General features: G+C 47.9%; 2 protein-coding genes across 3 annotated transcripts in view; one reads left to right on the forward strand and one right to left on the reverse strand.

Annotated features, from left to right (window-relative positions):
* Positions 1-3,189: 3,189 nt before the first annotated feature.
* On the reverse strand, positions 3,190-4,062 carry LOC128853061 (RING finger protein 225). Its single transcript, XM_054074653.1, has one exon. The coding sequence runs from the start codon at positions 3,939-3,941 to the stop codon at positions 3,210-3,212; it is 732 nt and encodes a 243-aa protein (XP_053930628.1). The 5' UTR covers positions 3,942-4,062; the 3' UTR covers positions 3,190-3,209.
* Positions 4,063-20,465: 16,403 nt separating this feature from the next.
* Positions 20,466-21,245, forward strand: part of SGPP2 (sphingosine-1-phosphate phosphatase 2) — a 37,512-nt gene continuing 36,732 nt past the window's right edge. For both annotated transcript variants that reach the window (XM_054074879.1, XM_054074880.1), the window contains exon 1: positions 20,466-20,731. In XM_054074879.1, coding sequence (XP_053930854.1) covers positions 20,525-20,731 — 207 coding nt within the window. In that variant the 5' untranslated portion in view covers positions 20,466-20,524. The remainder of the gene's footprint in view (positions 20,732-21,245) is intronic.

Consider the following 21,245-nt stretch of genomic DNA (forward strand, 5'->3'; position numbering starts at 1 on the left):
TAGATACAACACGATTTTTACTGACTGGTTCTGTGATGTGGATCCAGACTAATGCTCCTGAAACCAGTGGAGTTTCCCCACATTTGTGTAAGGAGAGAGAAGGCTTTGGCTTTTGGTCAGACTGTCCATTTTAATTTGGCTCTGAAATATTTTCAAATACATGGGTAGGAACTTGATATGTAATACGATTGTTCAGTTGTGAATAAACCTGAAAATCCTGTTTAGGCCTGTGATTTTCAACTTTTTGTAATGTGCCAGCCTCTAAACATTTTAAAGTTGCCCCTCACGTAACAAATTAAAGCTTCTGATGATCTATTTTCTTACTTACCCTTTGCAGATCTTTTAGTAGCCCACGGATCCCAGCTGAAACCATTGGTTTAGTCAAAATGGCAAATACTGTTTACAGAGAAAAGGCAAAAATAAAACTGACGTGGAAAGAAAATAGGAAGATGCAGTACACATTTCTTCCTGTAATCAGTATTTCAGGGCATAGCTAGGTAATAGGTTCTGTTGTGACTGCAGCTCCTGCAAACGCATCCACGCTGGTGCGAGCTCGCTCGCTCAAACAGTGCTGGCAGCGCAGCTGAGATATCCAAACAACTCACTGCCGCCAGAAAGCCCTCAGGAGCAGAGCAAAGTACGAGCTATGTGGTGAGCCCCAGCTGAGCTTCACGAGCACCCGGAGCTTGCTTCAGCTCATCTACGTCAGATGGAATCAGAGCAGCGACTGCTGAGTGGGCTCCTCTGAACTGCAAGGGGCTGGACCTTACCTGATGGAATAGAGATGCTGACAGGCATGCTGTGTTTGCAGTAGAAGCACAGACAGGCAAATGATATATTGGTGCATATGATGTACACATGTACATATCTTATATATTTATTTTTCTTAGAAAACATTGCTGCTGTTTATGTCCATTAATTTACATATATTTAGTCTTACTACAGTATCATTTGTAACAATACTTTCACTTCTGTAGCACCTCCTCTTCAAGGATCTCCAATTGCTTAAAAACTTTAATAAATAAAGCCTCACATCTTGCCTGTGAGGTAGGTCAATGCTATTATAAACTTTACAGATACGTTAACTGAAGAACAGAGAGGTTAAGGCCAAAATTTTCAAGCGTTTGTACCTGAAGTCAACCATCTAAATTCTCATTTAGATGCTTAAATAAAAGTCTCATGATTTTCTTTGGTGCAGAACATCCACAACTACTGCTGAAGTCAACAGGGGCTAATGGTCAGGCCTGATTTTAGGAGGCATATACCTTTTACACAGCTAACAAGCACCTCCAAGTTTGAAAAGACTGGTCTAAATACACTAACCACAGCCACAGTTGATGCCAGTAATTTATCACCTCAGGGCCTTTATACTACGATATATGACTTTAAAAGGCTGGTGTGGATCTTCTTAAATAGACGTAAGTGACACAAAACTCACATGCTGTTTCCAGAAACTGTGTCCATTGTAACAGTATAAATACCGTGTGGGTTTGTGGGAGTTTACGGGCATCAGGGGTTTGGTTTTTTCACAGATTTGTGATAATCAAGACAATGCACAGCACATATCACTTGTGTGGTCATACAACACATCACACATCTTCACCTGCTGTCTTTACATTTCTACACAGTAAATTCTTTTGCACTTGTGATAAATAGAAGTGGTCAGGTAAAGGTCTATTGAGAGGATACTTGTCAGAATTTCATGCAGACAGCTTGCAAAACACACATACTGAAAGATCACTTTTAAAATTCTTGAGTTGTTAAGCACGAAAATAATTACCTCATTCCATTACAGTACTGTGTAGAAACATGGAATAAGCAGCATTATCTTATTCCCTATATGATAGATTATAACAACTAATCAAGTTAAAAAAATTCAGGCACCAAATGAATTATCCTGCAACACAGAACTGTATCTATATAGAGTGCTCGTCTTAATATACTACAAAACCAGCTGTACGGTAATGTTCTTCCATTTCATATTATAACCATCTCTTCACATTTCAAACACATTTTTGACGTTCCAGCCTCACAGAAGAAAACATTTTGTACTGGCCTTCGCAGAAACACAGAAGAGAAAACCAACATCTTATTACAGGTACATTGACCAAAGGTAAATGTTCAATACATGAACCATGCTGCCCCACTTCACTTTTACAGCGACGTTGAAAGTCTGCATTTTAACGTGAGCTTCTCTCACTGTGTAAAAATTGAAATCGACGGCCAATGAAATATTATGCTCTACCACAGGAGTCTCGCAGCTCTGTTTAAGAACTCCATTAAATAAATCATCTTCCATAAATTAAAGTATGCAACGTAGTTTTTCAGTCTCCCACATTACATGAGAACTTCAAATAGTTAAATAATAAAGCTTATTTTAAGCAACCAACAGAGGGCCCGATGGCCTTCTAATAAAATTATAACAAAACCGTACTCGATGCATCCGTAGGGAAACTTTGGCTCAGTCTCTTTAGGTCAAGGCATTCCTGTTACAGCTCCTTCTACGCGAGCTGGACAAGAGGGAAACAAACGCATGTCCCGCCGCGCTCCAGTCCTGCTCCTACCCACAGCGCATCCCTCCAGTTCTCTTCCAGCTGGGGGCAACCGCACGCCAGTTTCCTTTGACGGAGCCCGCAGACAGCGGGGCGGGGGCTCCCGGGGGGGAGGCCGTGCAGGACAGCCGTGCCCGGGCACCCGCGGGGCATGTCCCGTTACACCTGAGCGGGGCAGACCGGGGACGGGGCCGCCCCCCCCCCCCTCCAAGCCCCAGTCCCGCGTCTCTTCACGGCCCCGGTCCCCCTCCACGGCTCCCCCCCCCCCATCACGGCCCCATCGTCCCCTCACAGCCGCACTCCCCCCCGCCTTCACGGCCTCGCTCCCCCCCTCACGTCCCCGTTCGCCTCCCACAGCGGCCTCGCCCCCCTCTCAAGCCCCTCTCTTTCCCCCCTCCTCACGCCTCGGCCCCCCCCAAACGCCGCTCTTCCCCTTCCCCTGTTCTCTCCACGACCCTCTTCCCCCCTCGCGGCCCCGCTCGCCTCTCACAGCGGCCTCGCTCTCCCGTCACGGTGTCCGCCCCGCTCCCCCCCCCGCCCCGGCTCCGCTCTCAGCCCGGCCCGGCCGCACTGGCTGTTCCCGCTCCTCACAGTGCCCCCTCTCCCCCCCGCACTGGCTGTTCCCTCCGCTGTTCCCTCCGCCGTTCCCTCCCCCCGCTAGTTGCGGCTGGCGCGCCCGGGCCCCCGCGCGCTGGCGCTGCCGTTGGCCGCCGCGGGCCGGTACTTGATCCAGCAGACGAGCCACGTGACCACGACGGAGAAGAGCGCGAGGACGCTGGCGGCCGAGAGGCAGATGGGCCCCACGGGCGAGGGCGCGCCGGGCCCCCCCCCGCCAGCGCTCCCGCCGTACTGGTTGACGAAGATGAGGCCGGTGAAAAGCAGCACCACCATGGAGAGGAAGGACACCACGACGCACACGCAGCCCGCGCTTAGCGCCGCCCGCTTGCAGCTCTGGCAGCTCTCGCAGCGGCCGCTCCCGGGGGCGGCGGGGCTGGCGGGGGGCGGAGGAGGCGGCTCGCGGGGATGCCGGGGCGGCGGCAGTGGCGGCAGCCGGTCCTGAGGCACCGGGTCTCGGGCCCGCAGCTGCGGAGGGCAGGCGGCCGCCAGCTTGGTGTTGACGGGCAGGCGGTGCACGCGGTGGTCGGGGAGCGGCGTGCGGTGCCGGCACAGCGGGCAGGCGAGGGAGCCGGGCTCCGAGGAGGAGGGCTGCAGCGCTGCCCGCAGGTGCAGCTGGCTCAGGCACTCCTGGCAGAAGGTGTGCAGGCACTCGAGCAGCTTGGGCGCCCGCCGCTCCAGGTCGAAGTAGTTGTAGCAGATCTTGCACTCGTAGTCCTCGCAGCTGGGAACCGCCGCATCCTCCCGCCGCACGCCCTGCGCCGGCTCGGCCATAACATCGCGCCGGAGGGGAGGCCCGCGGCGGGGAGCCGGCAGCCCGGGGATGGAGGAGGGAGCGGAGGGAGGGGAGGGCCGGCTGGGTGCGCCGCCAGCGCTGGCGGCTGCCGGGGGCTGCGGCGGCTGCCGCGGGCGGGGGGCGGGATCGGCGCCGCCCGCCCCCGGGAGCGGCCGCCGGGGCGCGGCGGGGAGCGGCGGCGGGCTCTGATCCTCATCCTGCTCCCTGCCCCCCGGCTTCTACCCCTGGACCTGCTCCCAGCCCCCCGCTCCTGCCGCCCCGGCTTCTGCCCCTGGATATGCTTCCAGCCTCCCTGCTCCCCTGGACCTGCTCCCCTGCCCCCCGGCTTCTGCCCTTGCCGCTATCCCTCCTGCCCCCCGCTCCTGCCCTGGACTTCTTCCCAGCCCCCCTGTTCCTGCCCCCCCGGCTTCTGCCCCTGGACATGCCTCCAGCCTCCCTGCTCCCCTGGATCTGCTCCCAGTCCCTCCTGCTCCTGGACCTGTACCCAGTGCCCCCTGCTCCTGCCCCTGGACCTGCTCTGCTCCTGCTTCCAGCCCCACTCCCAGTCCTCTCCCGATGGACTGGGATGGGGCTGGCGGGGCCGGGTGCTCTTCAGCAGCCCCTTCCTGGCAGTGGGGCTGGGAATTCTGCAGGGATGGGAAATGCCGGTGCCTTTGTAGTCTGAGCTGCATTTCTTTTTAACCGTGGTATTGATTTTTGCAGTTTTGCAGGTTCCCCAGTGTGACAGCGTTGGGAGCAGCAGCTACAATTAACGGAGCGGACACTGGTAATGCGCGGTCAGTGTGGGATGATGGGTGCGGTGGCAGCAGGTTCACCTCTGTTTGACACATCCCAGCTCCCAGCCCAGTGCCTGTTCTGCTTCTCTTTGGCAAGGACCTTTCGTGCACCGTGATTTCCTTTCATAAGAATAAAAGCTATTTTGCTCTGGAAGCCGGAGGTGGAAGGTGCAACTGATGGTTTTGTATAGAATCATAGAATGGGTTGAGTTGGAAGGGACCTTAAAGCCCATCCAGTTCCAACCCCCCTGCCATGGGCAGGGACTGCCCCGACTGGACCAGGTTATGCTAAGCCTTATCCAACCTGGCCTTGAACACCTCCAGGGATGGGGCAGCCACAGCTTCCCTGGGCAGCCTGTGCCAGTGCCTCCCCACCCTCACAAAGAAACATTTCTTCATAATGTTTAATCTGAATCTTCCCTCTTTCAGCTTAAAACTGTCTCCCCTCATTCTATCCCTGCACTCCCTGATAATGAGCTCCTGCCCATCCTGCAGGCCCTCTCTCCTCTGCCGTCACATGTGGCATCAGGCCTGCTTCACTGCAGATGCCACAGGAAGCTCCCTCTTCTTCACGATTAGACCCTTATTCTATGTGTTTGTGGTAGGGCTTCCCTTGTTCTTGAGCCTTGAATGTTCTTTAAGACCTGAGCAAAACGGGAGAACTTGTTTCCAAAGACTGACTTATTGGAAAGATGCAAAGGCCCATAGTGGTAACTTGTAGTGACAGACCTGAAGATTGTCTGTGAGCCCTTGAACAATAAAACTGGCAACAGAGGGAACTTCCTTTAAGCTTAGCATAACCCAAAATAATGAAATAAAGTCAAGCAGAGAAAGAGTAACATTATCTGTATAGGGAGCCAGATCCTTTTGTCATTTTTTTCCTAGGAGGTGATTTAAAGTTTATTAAAAGTCTAGGCTCAGCTTCTGTAAAGAAGAAAGAAAACAACTTCTGCTGTCACTGTCCACAGCGCACAGCTACTTTGGCATGTGGAGTTAAAAATCACTCCTTTTTAAAAGCTGACACTGGTTTGCACCCTCAGAAGTAATCTGGAGGACTTTTATCAGCATTACTATTCTCCTGGTTCTGCCTATCGTCTCTGATCAATTTGGACTATTTTCATCTAACCATCATATCTTCCATTTTTTACACTAAATCTCATCTTATTTACTCAAGTCTTCTTAAATTCTTCAAATACCAGAATATGTTTCTGGTGTTTGTTTTGTCTTTCCCCCCTCCCCCTTCCCCCCACTTTTTTTTTTTACTTGCTATTGTTTCCCAGTTTAGCATTGTCTTCCCATTTAATTAATTTATCATTAAAAGAGGTATGTCAAATTATACCAGGCACTGCCCTTTCACTTAATATTGTTGCCACTTTAATAACCCTATGACTTCCAATTAATTTTCAAAACACCTGGAAGATCTTAGATCCAAGCAAATCTGAATTAATTTTTCAAGTAACATTTCTCAAGGCGCTGTATGAAATGCTTTAATGAAGTCCAGATACATCAGCTGTGTTTCTGCTTTAAACTGCTTTGCTCCATCTTTTGTGTTCTGAGTTTTCTTATCTGCTGTGGATCTGCCTTGAGGTCAACTGAAAATCCACCTAATCAGCGTATGAAAGTCAGCATTGGGAAAGCGTCTTGTAATTCCAGCATGAAAGCTACACCAAACAGACAACAAAGCTGAGTGTAACAGAAAAATGATAATAAAAAATAAAAGCGCAAACTTAGGAAGAAATTTATATTTTTTGATAAAACTAGGAGTAAGAAAAAATAGTGTATAGTCACAGAAACGTTTTTCTTATAGTTTGCCCTGTGAACACAATGCTGTATGCCAGATCCCACACAAGCAAGGTGATCTTGTGCTGTGAAGTCCCTAGAGAACGTTATTTAGCAGAACACGTTAACTGCATGGAGAACTGCAGCAGAGGTGGATGTCCCTGTCTCCACGCCTGCTGAGGTGATGCTTTTTGCTATCATAGAATCATAGAATATTTTGGGTCGGAAGAGACCTTAAAGATCATCCAACCCCCTTGCCCATGACAACTTCCACTTGATCAGGTTGCTCCAAGCTCCAGCCAACCTGGCCTTGAACACTTGATGGAGCATCCACAACTTCTCTGGGCGACCTGTGCCAGTGCCTCACCTCTGGAAGGGTGTAACTCCTCTTTGCCTCCTTGTGTATAGAATGGCACTCGCAGGTTCTGTCCTTACCCTTTTGCCAGCACAGGAAATCATGTGATGACACAGCAAGTCAGTTCATGGAGATGATCCAGCTGAACGCCATTTACTACTTTTTTCACAATTTTTTTTGCTGGCACAACTCAGTGAAGCGGTCCCTTCCTGCGTGCGTGAGGTCTGCAGCCAGCACAAGGGAAAATGCTGGTGGCTGTGTGGTCAGGAGAGGAAATGAGGCTGAGACCACAGTGCCAATGATTTATGTACAATTATCTTACTATGGAACAAAGCTACTAATGATTTCAGCCCTTTTGTCTTAATCCAGCACGTGTCACCTATAGAATGGGATATTATAGCCCAGAGCAAGGCTTGAAAGCCTGCTGTGACAACCTGAAGAGTTAGGTGTCTTCTTGCATCCCCTGGCAGCCTTGTCCACGTAGGATGGGGTTCAGCTGTAGCTCTTTGAGGGTGCAGAGATTCGCCGGGCAGGGTGTCTGTGCAAGACAAACTTCTGTCCCCTGCTACGTGGCGCTAATCCTGGCTCCTCAGCCCCTGGGGCTGGCAGAGTGGCTTCTTGGCTGCATTCCTTTGGGCAATTCTGCACTAGTGGAAGAACTGGACCGTGAGCACTGGAAAACATCTTCATGTTGAACTTAAAAGGCTTCCTAGGCTGGGATTGAAGAGAAGAGAAATTTCTTCAGATTTTCAAATAGTAACTGCATTTCTGAAAATCCAGATGTATTCTCTCTTTGAGTAATTTTAACTGCAATGGGCATTTTTCCTTTGTATTCTAAGTTAGTAGGCACTGTGCTTTATTGGGAAAGATGTATTAGTTACTGTAAAAAACCCTGAAATGCAACCGAACTGATTCTGAGGGCTGACTTTTGGCCAAACCACAGCCTGAGACTTTGGATGTTACTCAGCAGAAGTTGTCTTCAAAATTCTGAGCAAAAGTGGCAAACAACCCTTACAAAATACACATTTTTCCACTTAAAATCATCATCCTGGTTGGAGGTAAGAATTGATTTTTAGCGTTTTAAATATTGGTCCTGATTTACCCAGTGCAGCGTGCCAGGTTTGCGCTAGTGCAAGACCAGCAGCTGTTACAGCTGTAACAATGTAAAATCATGGAATCATTAAAGTTGGAAAAGACCTCTAAAATCATCAAGTCTAGCCATCAACACAACACCACTGTGCCTGCTAGACCATGTCCTGAAGTGCCACATCTGCAGTTTTTGAACGACTCCAGGGATGGAGACTCCACCACTGCCCTGGGCAGCCTCTTCCAATGCTTCACCAGTCTTTCAGTAAAGATTTTTTTTCCTGGTATCCAATCTAAGCCTCCCCTGGCACAACTTGAGGTTATTTCCTCTCATCTTGTCCCTTCTTACTTGAGAGAAGAGACCAGCACCCACCTTGCTTGATGACCACCCAGAACTCGGCCATGAGCCAAGCCCCAAAGTCTCAAAGATGAATCCTCCTCCTTTTCACGAGGGACATGCTGGCATCACCCCTAAAGTAATAATGTCTTGTTTAGCTGGTTTAATTATTCAGAATCTCTGTGTTGCCATACAATAGATATGTTTAATGAACTTAAGACATCTTACTTTTAATTTACAGGCAGGAAGAAAGGTCTCTCTGATGGACGTGCAGGATTCGTTTCAATGATTAAGTAACTTGTTCAGGACTGATGCAAAGGTCATCGAAGTCCAAAGATGATCAGAGGGCTGGAGCACCTCTGCTGTGAGGACAGGCTGAGAGGGTTAGAGTTGGGGTGGTTCGGCCTGGAGAAGAGAAGGCTCTGAGGAGATCTTAGAGCAGCTTCCAGTGCTGAAAGGGGCTCCATGAAAGCTGGGGAGGGACTTGCTACAAGGATGTGGAGCAAAGGATGAGGGGGAACAGCTTTAAATTGGAAGGGGCAAGATTTAGATTAGACATTAGAAAGAAATTCTTCACAATGAGAGTGGTGTGGCCCTGGCCCAGGTTGCCCAAAGAATCTGTGACTGCTGATCTGTGACCTCCATCCCTGGAGGTGTTCAAGGCCAGGTTGGATGGGCCTTGAGCAGCCTGGTCTGGTGGGAGGTGTCCCTGCCCGTGAAAGGGGGGTTGGAACTGGGTGGGCTTTGAGGTCCAGTCCAACCCAAACCATTCTATGATTCTATGATTAAGTAACTAAGCCTAGAACTCATTTGGTAAATATTTAGAAAAAGAGAACTCTCTTCCTTTTCATCATTCACTCAACTTCATTTACATTAATTTTCTCCTCCAACCCCATTTCGACTCACTTTTGAAGGGTGGCAAAAGCTGTGAGTTATTTTTATGCCCTAATATTGTTTTGTAGGATGCTGCAACATCATCTTCTACTTGCTTCACTTTAACTTTTTATTTCATAGAATGTATTTCTGAATAATTTATAATTAAAGTGCTTTTTTACCTTTTCTGCCTTGCAACTGCTGTAAAAGCTATTGCGTGCACAGTCTATTGCATTCAGTACAGAAAGGAATGTTAATTTTCAATAATATTTGCTGAAACAAAGGTGTTTGACACCCCTTTCCTCTCAAATACTCTTTATCGCATTGTAGATGCTAGATATGGTCCTATTCCATTGCCTTACGCAGTGAGGAATGTGTGAAAGACGGTGCTTTCACTGACCAGAGGTGAATACCAGTGGATACCTCTGCTGGTGAGGAATACCTCTGCTGGTGAGGTCTCTGCTTTCTCTTTCTTTTAGCTTAAGCTTTAAGCTTCTCTTCCTTACCCAGTGTTGACCCACAGTCCCTAGCATAGACACAGCCCTTCTTGGCGTCAGGCTGATACCAAATAGGGTTTATTTGTAATAAAAGGGGGAGGGATGCAGGCTTTCAGCTGGGCATGACTACATCATTTCTGATGGGAATAATTTCTGATGATTCACATCCATTTATTTTCCATAATCCTGTGTTTTCAGCGCATCCCAACCAGGTGGCTGCATTACGAGCTTTGGTTATAAAAAGATGAGGAACCTTTTACAATGGTGAGGGTATGTCCCTTACTGCAATATCCTTTTCAAGCAGCTAATATTTAACGGCAATGAACGGCGTTGCCACAGATTCGCTACCCATCTCAGAGTGTTATTTAAGCCGATGGTAGACGTGGGCCAACTCTGCGGTTGAGGCAGAGGTGACTCCAGTGTGACCCATGCAGACCTACGTTTAACTGGCTAATGGGAGTACCAAGATCCATCGTTTGGGGTCCAGAGCCTTGCACCCCTCGGCTCCCTCAGCCTGTGAGGTACAGCCCGCATCAATCTCATGTACGGCGCTTTATTAGCAGCTCCCTGAAGTGTGTTTCTCTGTTAGGGCAGATCTGCACTCAGTGTTTGCAAGGATTTCATTAATCTCATAGAAAACAGTATTTAAATTGGTACAGGTTGGTTGCAGCTTTAGGAACACATGTATTTTTATAATATTTACCTTCTACTAAGCAAACTGCGCTGCTTCAAACCCTTTGCTGATGATATAACAGATAAAAGAACCCAATAATCGCACAGATTTAACTGTTGCTTTTTCAAAAAAGGACCAAGAGAAGAGAGAAAACCTCCACAAAGTCCTTTGTTGTGGCCGGCGCTGTGGTTTTGCACGTCACGGTGATAGGAAAAATGGAACTTAATGTTGGATTCTGACTGAAGTGGCAATGTGGGGCTGGCAGAGCCTGTTTGGGCTTGCTTGGTGCAGGACGGTGCCTCGGCAGCCTCGGCAGAGCATTTCGGGATGTGGGACTGCTGCGCCTCAGACGGCACCTTGGGGCTTAACATTAGCTCGGTGTTATGGCTATGCTGGACACACTAAAGCAGCCCTGTGGGAAAATACAGCTAGTATTAATAAGTACTAATAATGGTGATTAGAGTAATTAGTGAATACCAGTAGGGCTTTTTGCTTTTGGGCAGTTAACTTTCTGCTACCCAAATCATCCTTTCATTGTATTGAGAAAGTAATCTTCCTATATGGAATCACTTTAAAAGATTATTTAGTGATTTGGGAGCTCTGTTTAAAATACAGAGTACACATTTCAGTTACTGCTTTTATTACAGCATTATCATGGGTAACATTGAGCTAAAATAGGGCTGGTTATCTCTGAGGTAAAATCCCAATCCAGTGAAATTGGTAAGATTTTTTTTCATCAGCCTCAAAGTGGGCATTTTTTTATCCTTGGTAATCATAGAGTCATAGAATGGTTTGGGTTGGAAGGGACATTAAAAATCATCCAGTTCCAACCTGGGGACACCTCCCACTGGACCAGGCTGCTCAAAGCTCCATCCAGCCTGGCCTCGAACACCTCCAGGGATGGGGCAGCCACAGCTCCCCTGGGTAACCTGGGCCAGTGCCTCCCCACCCTCACGGTGAGGAATTTCTTCCTAATGTCTAGTCTAAGTATTTCCCCTTCCAATTTAAAGCCATTCCCCCTCACCCTATCACTGCGGGTCCTTGTAAAAAGTCCCTCCCCAGCTTTCTTGTAGGCCCCCTAATAATAATAATAATAATAATAATAATAATAATAATAATGACAAGGATGCAATTTTTTAAGATAGCTTTGAAACAACTGTTGTTGCTCAGACCACACTATTATGTATATGTGCTTAAATCAGTTTTATTCAGAATGAGAAACAGATGAAAGATTGGGGGATTTTTGCATTCGTACTATTGTGCATATACAAATATTAAAATTATGTATTGATTTTTGTTTTGAAGTGAGCACACAAGAGTTTCTTGTGTTTTTAGATGAATTTTAACATCTTCTCACAAGAAATAAATTAAAAAACCACTTGGTGTGGACCTAAAACCTATCACGTACTAAGCACGGTGTGCTGCCTCTTCTCTAGGAAGGCAAAGTAGGAAGGGAAATATTCAGGGAAGAACAAGAAGGACAAGGGATTAGGAAGAGCTTCCTTACGAAGGAAATCAAATGGACTAGGACTTCACAACCTCTGGAATAGGCAGCTTAGAGGGGATACAATGGCAGTCTGATTTACTCTGCCGAACAAGCCAAGCGACTCAGACACAGCAAACGCATCTCCCGCATTACAAGGGGGTGGAGACTGCCAAAAAGGATGCTGCCAACTTCTAAACTTGCCCCACCAAGGGTGACTGTAACTCTAGAAGGAAAGGGATATCTGATTTGTTACTTGGCACACTTCTGCTGTATAGACTGCGCTGCTGGCCCACTCATTTTCATAATATTGGAAGGGAAGATGAGAAGCTTGTTTCTAATGGGTTGATTAGATATTAAATATTTTGGAACAAAAACAACTGACAACTGGGATGTCTTTCTCATGGGGGTGAGAACTTACGATATTACATTTAGAGAGAAAATTCTCCAATCAGCTAAAAATGCAGTTCTAGCTGAGTCAAGAGAGAGATTCCTTCATCCTAATTTGAAATCTAAATTACTTTAATTGAAGAGTACATGGTTCCTGAGTTTTGTGAGTAATAATATTGGAAAATGGATTCAATTGCCATTTTTTTTGTTCATAATTATTTTCCCCACAAAAAAATATGGACTAAATTTGTACTCCCACTAGTGAATGCCAATTTGGAAGAATTCCACTGGATTCATTACTGTTGCCCTACTTGCACCTTCCTTAGCAAATACAGAATCAGGCCCTGCATACATAGTTTCTCCACTTTTAGACTGGAGGCAATACAACAGGGAGCCAGGCTGAGGTCCCATTCCAGATCAACTCTTTCATATGCAGATTATTAAATCAGTGAAAAACAGGCTTGGTTTGGCAGTTACTGTAAAAGGGACCTTTGGATGATTTTATCAACAACAGAAGGAGCAATTCATTCTTCATGCTAGAAGTCATCATGTATCTCATCTTGGTGGATGTGATCTGTGCTGACTGGGCTTTGTACAGAGAGAAAAATACCATATTTGGGATAAATTTTCTTAAGGATATTTCAGGTCTCTGGAAACATATCTGCCCTCAAAAACCTTTTCCCATAATCACAGAGAAATATTTTTACCCAATGTGTTTGGATTGGTATCTTTGTTTGGTTTATTTCTACAGTGTTGTCTGTTTGACTGTCAGAGGCTTCATATAAGATTTCAGAACCTCATCCAAAGTTTCTGTCTTAGTTCTGCTAGAAGCTTGGATATTGAGTTATAGCTGTGATTCACATCTGTAGATGCTACTGCAAGAAAGCAACCAAGGAATGCAACCTCTCTTGACTCTTGCACTTCTAGAGACCTCATAACCACTAAGGAAGGGAGTTAAAGCATGATTTTCTCATTAGCCATTGCCAGGAAAGCTGCCAACCAGATGAGTGATTCATGGTGGATAGTCAACAATCATAGTTAAGACATCTGTAGGTGCTGCTGTTGTCTTTCACAGGAATGTATCTTCCCTAAATGAGCACAAATAAAGATAACAGGGTGGGCATGGATGTCTTATCTAAAATGATCAATGGATGCCTCAAGTCTTGTTGACTAGTATGGTGTCTGTGCAAGGGCTACAGGTCAGGCTGTAGCACTGGAAATGTTGCTGCAACATCATAGAATGAATCACAGAATCATAGAATGCTTTGGTTTAGAAGGGACTTCAAAGCCCATCCAGTTCCAGCCTCCCCCCATGGGCAGGGACACTGGATGAGGTTGCTCAAAGTCCCATCCAACCTGGCCTTGCCCACGACTTCTCTGGGCAACCTGTGCAGCTGCCTCATCACCCTTGCGGGAAAATATTCCTTCCAAATAGTTCATCTCACTCTCCTCTCTTTCAGCTTTCCCCCTCATCCTATCCCTGCACCCCCTGTTCAAGAGCCCCTCCCCAGCTTTCCTGTAGCCCCTTTCAGTACTGTGATGTGGATGTGATCTGTGAGGAAGGCATCCTCACAGTCAGAGGGTGCAGCAGCTCCTGTAAGGTGTGATCAGTTGCCTCTTGGATGATATCCGATATGCAAGAATTTGATGCAGAGGAAATATTTTTCTAAAATATTTAAAAATAGGAATTATTAAAATAGCCATACAGACAGCTGAGTTTGCATTAAAGGAAGATGATGGAGTATGGCCATGTTTCTCGCCTGAAAAAAGTGCTGAAAATGCCTGCCATTTGGTGATATTTAAATACATTTCAACAGCAAAATGTTTGCTCTGAGAGTGAGGCATAGTAGAAAATCACTCCTACTATGAGTTATTACGGGTGAAGGATCAATCATGATCTCATGCTGAAGAGGAAGCTGCTCAGGCAAGCCACCTCCTCAGCCTGCCTGTGTCTGACTTCAGTGAGGTCTGCATGAAGAGGTCTGTAAGTGCAGGGTAGCCCTATATTTCTGTCTTCCGTATGGGTCCCTTTTCCTTCCTTCCTTCCTTCCTTCCTTCCTTCCTTCCTTCCTTCCTTCCTTCCTTCCTTCCTGCCGTCCGTCCTTCCGTCCTTCCTTCCTTCCTTCCTTCCCTCCTTCCTTCCTTCCCTCCTTCCTCCCTTCCTCCCTTCCTTCCTCATGCTGTAACAAATGGGAATCTCAACTTCTCTTAGCCATGAGTAAGAATGGAATTACCCTTGCTTCATCGGTATCTGAGTATTAATTGCTGGAATCAGGGCAAATCCTCAGAATATAAAAGGAGATTTTTTTCTTACTGCCCTCTACAGCCAATCTCATGGCTTCCAGTGTTTGAAGTGGATGACTTATATTATCTCTAATGAATCAAGGCAAATGCTATCAGATCTCCTAATGACTGTTTCTATCTATTATACCATAAAACAGGTACATATGAATGCTTCTTGGTTTACTGCCAGTCAATCAATGTTTAAACGCTGACATATGGGTGTGGGATTTTTTGCTGTCTTTAAAATAGGATCAATGACATTAAGGTTTGTCGTGTAAATAGTAGAAATAAAGCAAAAAACCCAAGGGCTGTTTATGGGTTTAGGATGACATCTGTAATGTGGGTGGCAGTAGAATGAAAAGCAGAGAATTTATGAGCTCTTCAGAGTTGAATGAATTGACTGAGCATATATTTTTTTAGTGTTTTAAAAAGTGTTAGTTACCCGAAGTTCATGCACAGAATTGTAGAATTGTTAGGGTTAGAAAAAACGTCTAAGATCATTAGGTCCAACCATCAAGACACCAACGTGCCTACTAAACCATGTCCTGAAGCACCACGTCTACACATTTTTTGAACACCTCCAGGGGTGGTGGTGCATACAAACCAAATAAATCTATGATCTAAAGATAAACTAGATCTATGATCTAAACATAAACTAGATCTATGATCAGGCTGCAGTAGCCTCAGTCCATTTCATTGCTCATTTTCCACTAGCACCCTTATTCTTCCTCTGGACTGTGAATTCCTGAACAGAATTTTTGTTGCATCGCATAAATCACCTAATCCTACCCCCCCCAAATTAACCCTTTAGCAGCTCCCTACAAAAGCCACTGGTGCCCTTCTCAGGGTGCTTTGCATTGAGTATCTGCCAGGATGACTCCATTTCTGCTGGCCAAGATAATCTGCATTGGCAACGCCCAGCTCCATACTGCAAATAAACAGAAATTAGAGGAAAGAAAGAAAGGCTGTCAGTCTGTTGCCTTCCTAACAGGTGTTTGATGGCAGTGACTCATGCCACAGCAATAAACAGTTAGAGAACATAATGCTGCAGTGTCAAAAATGATGGCAGGAAATTTCATGCATGTAAGGTGTCACTAAGAAGAAACAATCAAGGGGCAGGAGGCAGAGGTACCTGGCTTTCCAATCCATCCTCAGCTCTGAACAGGATGAATAACCATGGGAAAACGTGTGATGCAGGGAGGGGTTTTGGAATTGTTGTCTGCCAGGGCAAGATAAACTGCTGCTCCCCACCACTAGTGTGTATCAGTGACTTTTCCTCCAGCAAAGGTATGTGATTAGAATCAGCACAGGAGGCTGAGGGGAGACCTTATTGCTCTCTACAATTACCTGAAAGGAGGTTGTGGAGAGGAGGGAGCTGGGCTCTTCTCCCACGTGACAGGGGACAGGACAAGGGGGAATGGCCTGAAGCTCCACCAGGGGAGGTTCAGGCTGGATGTCAGGAAAAAATTCTTCACGGAAAGAGATATCGGGCACTGGAACAGGCTGCCCAGGGAGGGGGTCGAGTCACCTTCCCTGGAGGTGTTTAAGGAATGGGTTGATGAAGTGCTTAGGGACATGGTTTAAGGGAGTGTTAGGAATGGTTGGACTTGATGATCCAGTGGGTCCTTTCCAACCTGGTGATTCTATGATTCGATGAGCTCCTTTCCTGTATATTTTGCCCAGTGCTGTATGAGCTGGATGTGAGGATGCCTGTTAGCAGCTGACTGGTGAAAGACAACCCACTGTGTTCATGCTTCCTTCTCCGCTTATGGGCTCAGAGCAAGCCGGACTTTTCCTAAAGTAATAGCCTGCTAGAAAGACAAGGGAGTCATAAAAAGCAGGGGACTGCACCGCATGGGATAATAATTACTCAAGAGCTGTCATGTTGTAGTTTTTCACATGTGGGAAGAGGGTTTATTCAAGAGAGCATGCCAAAGGATATAGAATAAAACAAGCAAAGAGAAAGCATGTGTGTTCAGCAAAACCCTCCCAGCAGTGACTATGTCTCTGTAGTAGAGGTGTGCTATTGGGCTGACTGCTGGGCTCCCCTCAGCCCAAGCGCTTACTGCTGTGAGCAGACAGCCCTGACAGCAGCACGGAGCCACTGTAAACACTGCTACGAACTCTTTCAGCGATTTCCTAGAATCATAGAATTGTTTGGTTGGAAAAGATCTTTGAGGTCATCAAGCCCAACTGTACTTGTCCATTACTAAACCAGATCTCTGAGCACCTCATCTACCCATCTTTTAAATCCCTCCAGGGATGAGGACTCCACCACTTTCCTGGGCAGCCTCTGCCAGTGCCTAAGAACCGTGTCAGTGAAGATATTTTTCCCTGATATCCAATGTGAACCTCTGCTGGCACGACTTGAGGCCATTTCCTCTCATCCTATCAGTTGTTACTTGGGAGAAGAGACCAACACCCACCTCGCTACAACCTCCTTTCAGAGAGCAGCAGAGAGCCATGAGGTCTCCCCTCAGGCTCCTTTTCCCCAGGCTAAACAGCCCCAGCTCACTCGGCTGCTCCTCATAAGACTTGTTCTCCAGCCACTTCACCAGCTCTGTTCCCCTTCTCTGGACACGCTCCAGTGCCCCAATGCCCTTCTTGCACTGAGGAGCCCCAAAATCAACACAGCATTCAAGGTGCAGCCTCACCAGCACCGAGTAGAGGGGAAGGATGACTTCCCTGCTCCTGCTGGCCACAGTTTCTGATCCAAGCCAGGATGCTGTTGGCCTTCTCAGCCACCTGCGCATCAAGGCAAAACTCAGCTCAGAGAAAGAGAAGTTTTCACCATTCTAGGCGTAGACTGCTGCTGAGACAATCAGACATTCCTTCCAGAGGGCTAAAATATGGTATTGCAGATAAAACCAGACAGGCCAACTCTAAGGAGAACCAAACTTTTAAAAATTCCTAGGGTAAGTTTGATATTTAAACAGAGCATTATTAATTTCTCTTCTGCTTAATTTCCCAAAATGCTGAAACAAGCAAGGTAGGGTATAGCCTACAAATAACTCGAAATATTGAGAACACCTCTAGGAATTTCACAGTAGATGTGCGTGCAATTGAAGTGTCCAAATGATATGGAGCAGAATAATTATTTAAATGACATGCTAATCATTGCTGGAAATTAGCAATACCATTTCAAGCAATGCAAATCATAAGCAATTACACAGCATTATCTGGTTACTTACACTGCAAACAGAAAAGTTAATTATTCTTACCCAAGACAGCAGCCGCCACTTCAGCACATTCTCTTTCCTGCAGTTTTTTGAGATGCTTTCATCTTTTCAAGTTCTAAAATTCACTTTCCTTTTGTACTTACATTCTCTAAAAGTGGAAATATGACCGTATATATAAAATGAGTTTTTTTATAATAAAATTATGTGAGAATTATAAAAACATAGGTCTACAATTCCATGTTTTCCTCTGCTTAGAGTTATGGGAGATGATGAGCAGTTAGTATGTTCAACAACTGATATATTTAGTACGTGGTGTTTGCCGGAGCTTTATGTTTTTAAAACCATGTGTGCAAAGACAATCAGCTATGTGTTCGGCGTGTTGAAGGCTGCTAAGTAGTTACAGTGACGTGTTCCAGTCTTACTATACTGGAGAAGATATATGCATAGAAAACATTTTCTTATAGTCAGAAAAGGCATACAAAGCACAGAATCAGAATCATTACGGTTGGAAAAGACCTCTAAGGTCATCAAGTCCAACCAACAACACAACCCCACCGTGCCTGCTAAACCATGTCCTGAAGCACCACATCTACACGCTTTCTGACCACCTCCAGGGACAGTGACTCCACCACATGCCTGGGCAGCCTCTCGCAGTGCTTCACCACTCTTTCAGTAAAGAAATTCTTCCTAATACCCAATCTGAACCTCCTCTGGTGCAACTTGAGGCCATTTCCTCTTGCCCTATCACTTGTTACTTTGGAGAAGAGACCAGCACCCACCTGACTACAACCTCCTTTTCAGGGAGTTGTAGAGATTCATGAGGTCTCCCCTCAGCCTCCTTTTCTCCAGGCTAAACAACCCCAGTTTCCCTCAGCTGCTCCTCAGAAGACCTGTGCTCTAAACCCTTCACCAGCTTTATTTATTCCTCTGCCCTCTGCGATGTCCTTCTCGTAATGAGGAGCCCAAACTCAACGCAGTATTCAAGGTGAAGCCTTATCAGTGCCGAAACCCGTTACAGCTGTGTGAACTCCAGTTATGCCAAATCAACTTTGTTTTATGTTTTTATGTCTCAAACAGAGATGGAATCTGGGAGAGATTAAGTGACAATTGTACCTATCCATGGCTTCACGCTGGAGGCACAAGACCATTCCTCCTGCTGCAGAGAAAAGCCTGATGAAACTTTGTGATTCTTTCTTCATTGACCTGTGTTGCAAAGGATTTTTTTTTTCTAAGAAAAGATGTTCAGAATATTTTTTTTTCAGTTTGATATGCACTAAATCAAAAGATTCAAGCGCTGTGAAAAGCGTAGTCTCTCATACATCAGTTTCTAAGGGCACCTTTGCAGAACTCTGCCATCTCTTCACCTTTAAGATCCTCAGTTCTTCCGTTTGGTTCTCTGTTAGGTGAGCAGGTGGTTGATCTGACACTCAGTACAAAAGTCCAAAATAACGTGTTTGGGAACGTGTCAACTATTAATAAATAAAATGAAAACACAAGAATCTCATAAAAGATCACTCATGACTTTTGCTACTAGAAATACACACATTTTAATAGTTTCTTTTGCAATATAAGCAGCGAAAGCCTCAAATTATCAAGAAAAAAGGTGAAAAAGATAAAAGTGAGATTTGGGCTCCAGGTATGTTGAGAAAATTACTGAGGATGATTAAAACATCTGCAAAAGAATACTCATCGAAAACAAAATACAATTGAAAATGAAATACTATGTGCCATGATGCTCATGAGTTGGTGGGATTTCTTTCCTCACTACGTGGCCAAAGGACTTCTGCATCTAGCCGTGAGCATCTTCAAACGGCGAAGGAGAGGGATTCTGCAGTGAAACTCTAAGCTGAGCTCCACACCCCCAGCACAGCCGACACCCCAGGGCCGTTTATAGCTCTGCCTTGTTAAATCTTCATCACCCCTCCAGGTAATTAAGACGTCAATGAATCCTTTTCCACCGATACCAGAGATGTATCCCAACGCCGCCGTGCCTGCTCTGCAGCAGTTTCAGTGGAGGCTTCGGTCTGTCCATGTTTGAGCCGTTTCAGTGGGGGTTTTGTGTGGAAAACTGTTATTCTGACGGTTGTGTCTGTGTAATAGTCAATCACAGACTGGTTCGGTTGGACGGGACGCACGGCACGGCCGGCAGGGGGCGCCCCCGGGGGGGACCGCACTGTGCGGGGCGGGGCAATGCGGGACAGCCGAAGGGGCTCACCTGTGCAGGGAGGAGCAGCGCGGGGCGGGGAGAGGGCTCACCTGTGCGGGACAGGGGGGCATGTGGGACATGGGGGCAAACGCACCTGTGCGGGAAGGTGCAATGCGGGACAGGGCATTGCAGGACAGGGTGCAGGATCACCTGTGCGGGGCAATGCGGGATAGGGAGCGGGATCACCCGTGCAGGGCTGAGCAATGCGGGATGGACCTGTGCGGAGCAATGCAGGACAGGGTGCGGGATCACCCGTGCAGGGCTGAGCAATGCGGGATGGACCTGTGCGGAGCAGGGCGAGGTGACAGAGGAAAACGGTCTCACCCGTGCGGGGCAATGCGGAACAGGGGGCGGGATCACCCGTGCGGGGCTGGGCAATGCGGGATGGACCTGTGCGGGGCAGGGCGAGGTGAGAGAGCAGAACGGGCTCACCTGTGCGGGGCAATGTAGGACAGGGGGCGATGCGGGACGGCCCTGCGCAGGGCGGGGCTATACAGAACGGGGGGCGGTCTCACCTGTGCGGGGGCGGTGCGGGCGCACCTGCTCTGGGGGCGGGGCCAGGCGCACCTGTCGGGGCGGGGCTCACCTGCCCGCGGGGCGCTGTGCGGGGCAGCGCTGCGCGGAGCACGGAGGCAGCCGGCAGCATGGCCCGCCTGCTGCGCACCCTGCGCAGCTCGCAGCCCGTGGCGCGCTTCCAGCGCTGCTGCGGGCTCTTCCCCGCCGGCGAGGAGGGCGGCGGGGGCAGCGGGGACCCCGCCGAGGGGGGTCGGGACCGCGGCTCCTGCAACGGGGCGGGGGCGCTGCGCCGCCCGGCAGCCCCCGCCCGCAACGGGCAGCGCCGCGGAGAGCAGGTGAGGGCGGCCGTGACTCAGCAGAGAGACCGCAGCCCGGTGGGAGGGGGCAGGGATGGAGGGGCATCCGCATCCCCAGCGGGGAGAGGGATGGAGGGGTACCCGCGTCCCGAGCGGAGACAGCAGGGAGGAGGGATGGAGGGGTACCCGCGTCCCGAGCGGAGACAGCAGGGAGGAGGGATGGAGGGGTACCCGCATCCTGAGCGGGAGGAGGGATGGAGAGGCGCCTGCATCCCCAGCAGGGAGACCAGGGAGGAGGGATGGGGGAGTATCCGCATCCTGAGCGGGAAGAGGGATGGAGGGGCACCCGCATCCCGAGTGGAGAGAGCAGAGAGGAGGGATGGAGGAGTACCCGCATCCCGAGTGGGGAGACCAAGGAGGAGGGATGGAGGGGCACCTGCATCCTGAACGGAGAGACGAGGGAGGAGGGATTGGGGAGTATCCGCATCCTAAGCGGGAAGAGGGATGGAGGGGCACCCGCATCCCGAGCAGGAGGAGGGATGGAAAGGCACCC

The sequence above is a fragment of the Cuculus canorus genome, chromosome 9 (genome assembly GCF_017976375.1).
Source record: "Cuculus canorus isolate bCucCan1 chromosome 9, bCucCan1.pri, whole genome shotgun sequence".
In the NCBI taxonomy this organism is placed as follows: domain Eukaryota; kingdom Metazoa; phylum Chordata; class Aves; order Cuculiformes; family Cuculidae; genus Cuculus; species Cuculus canorus.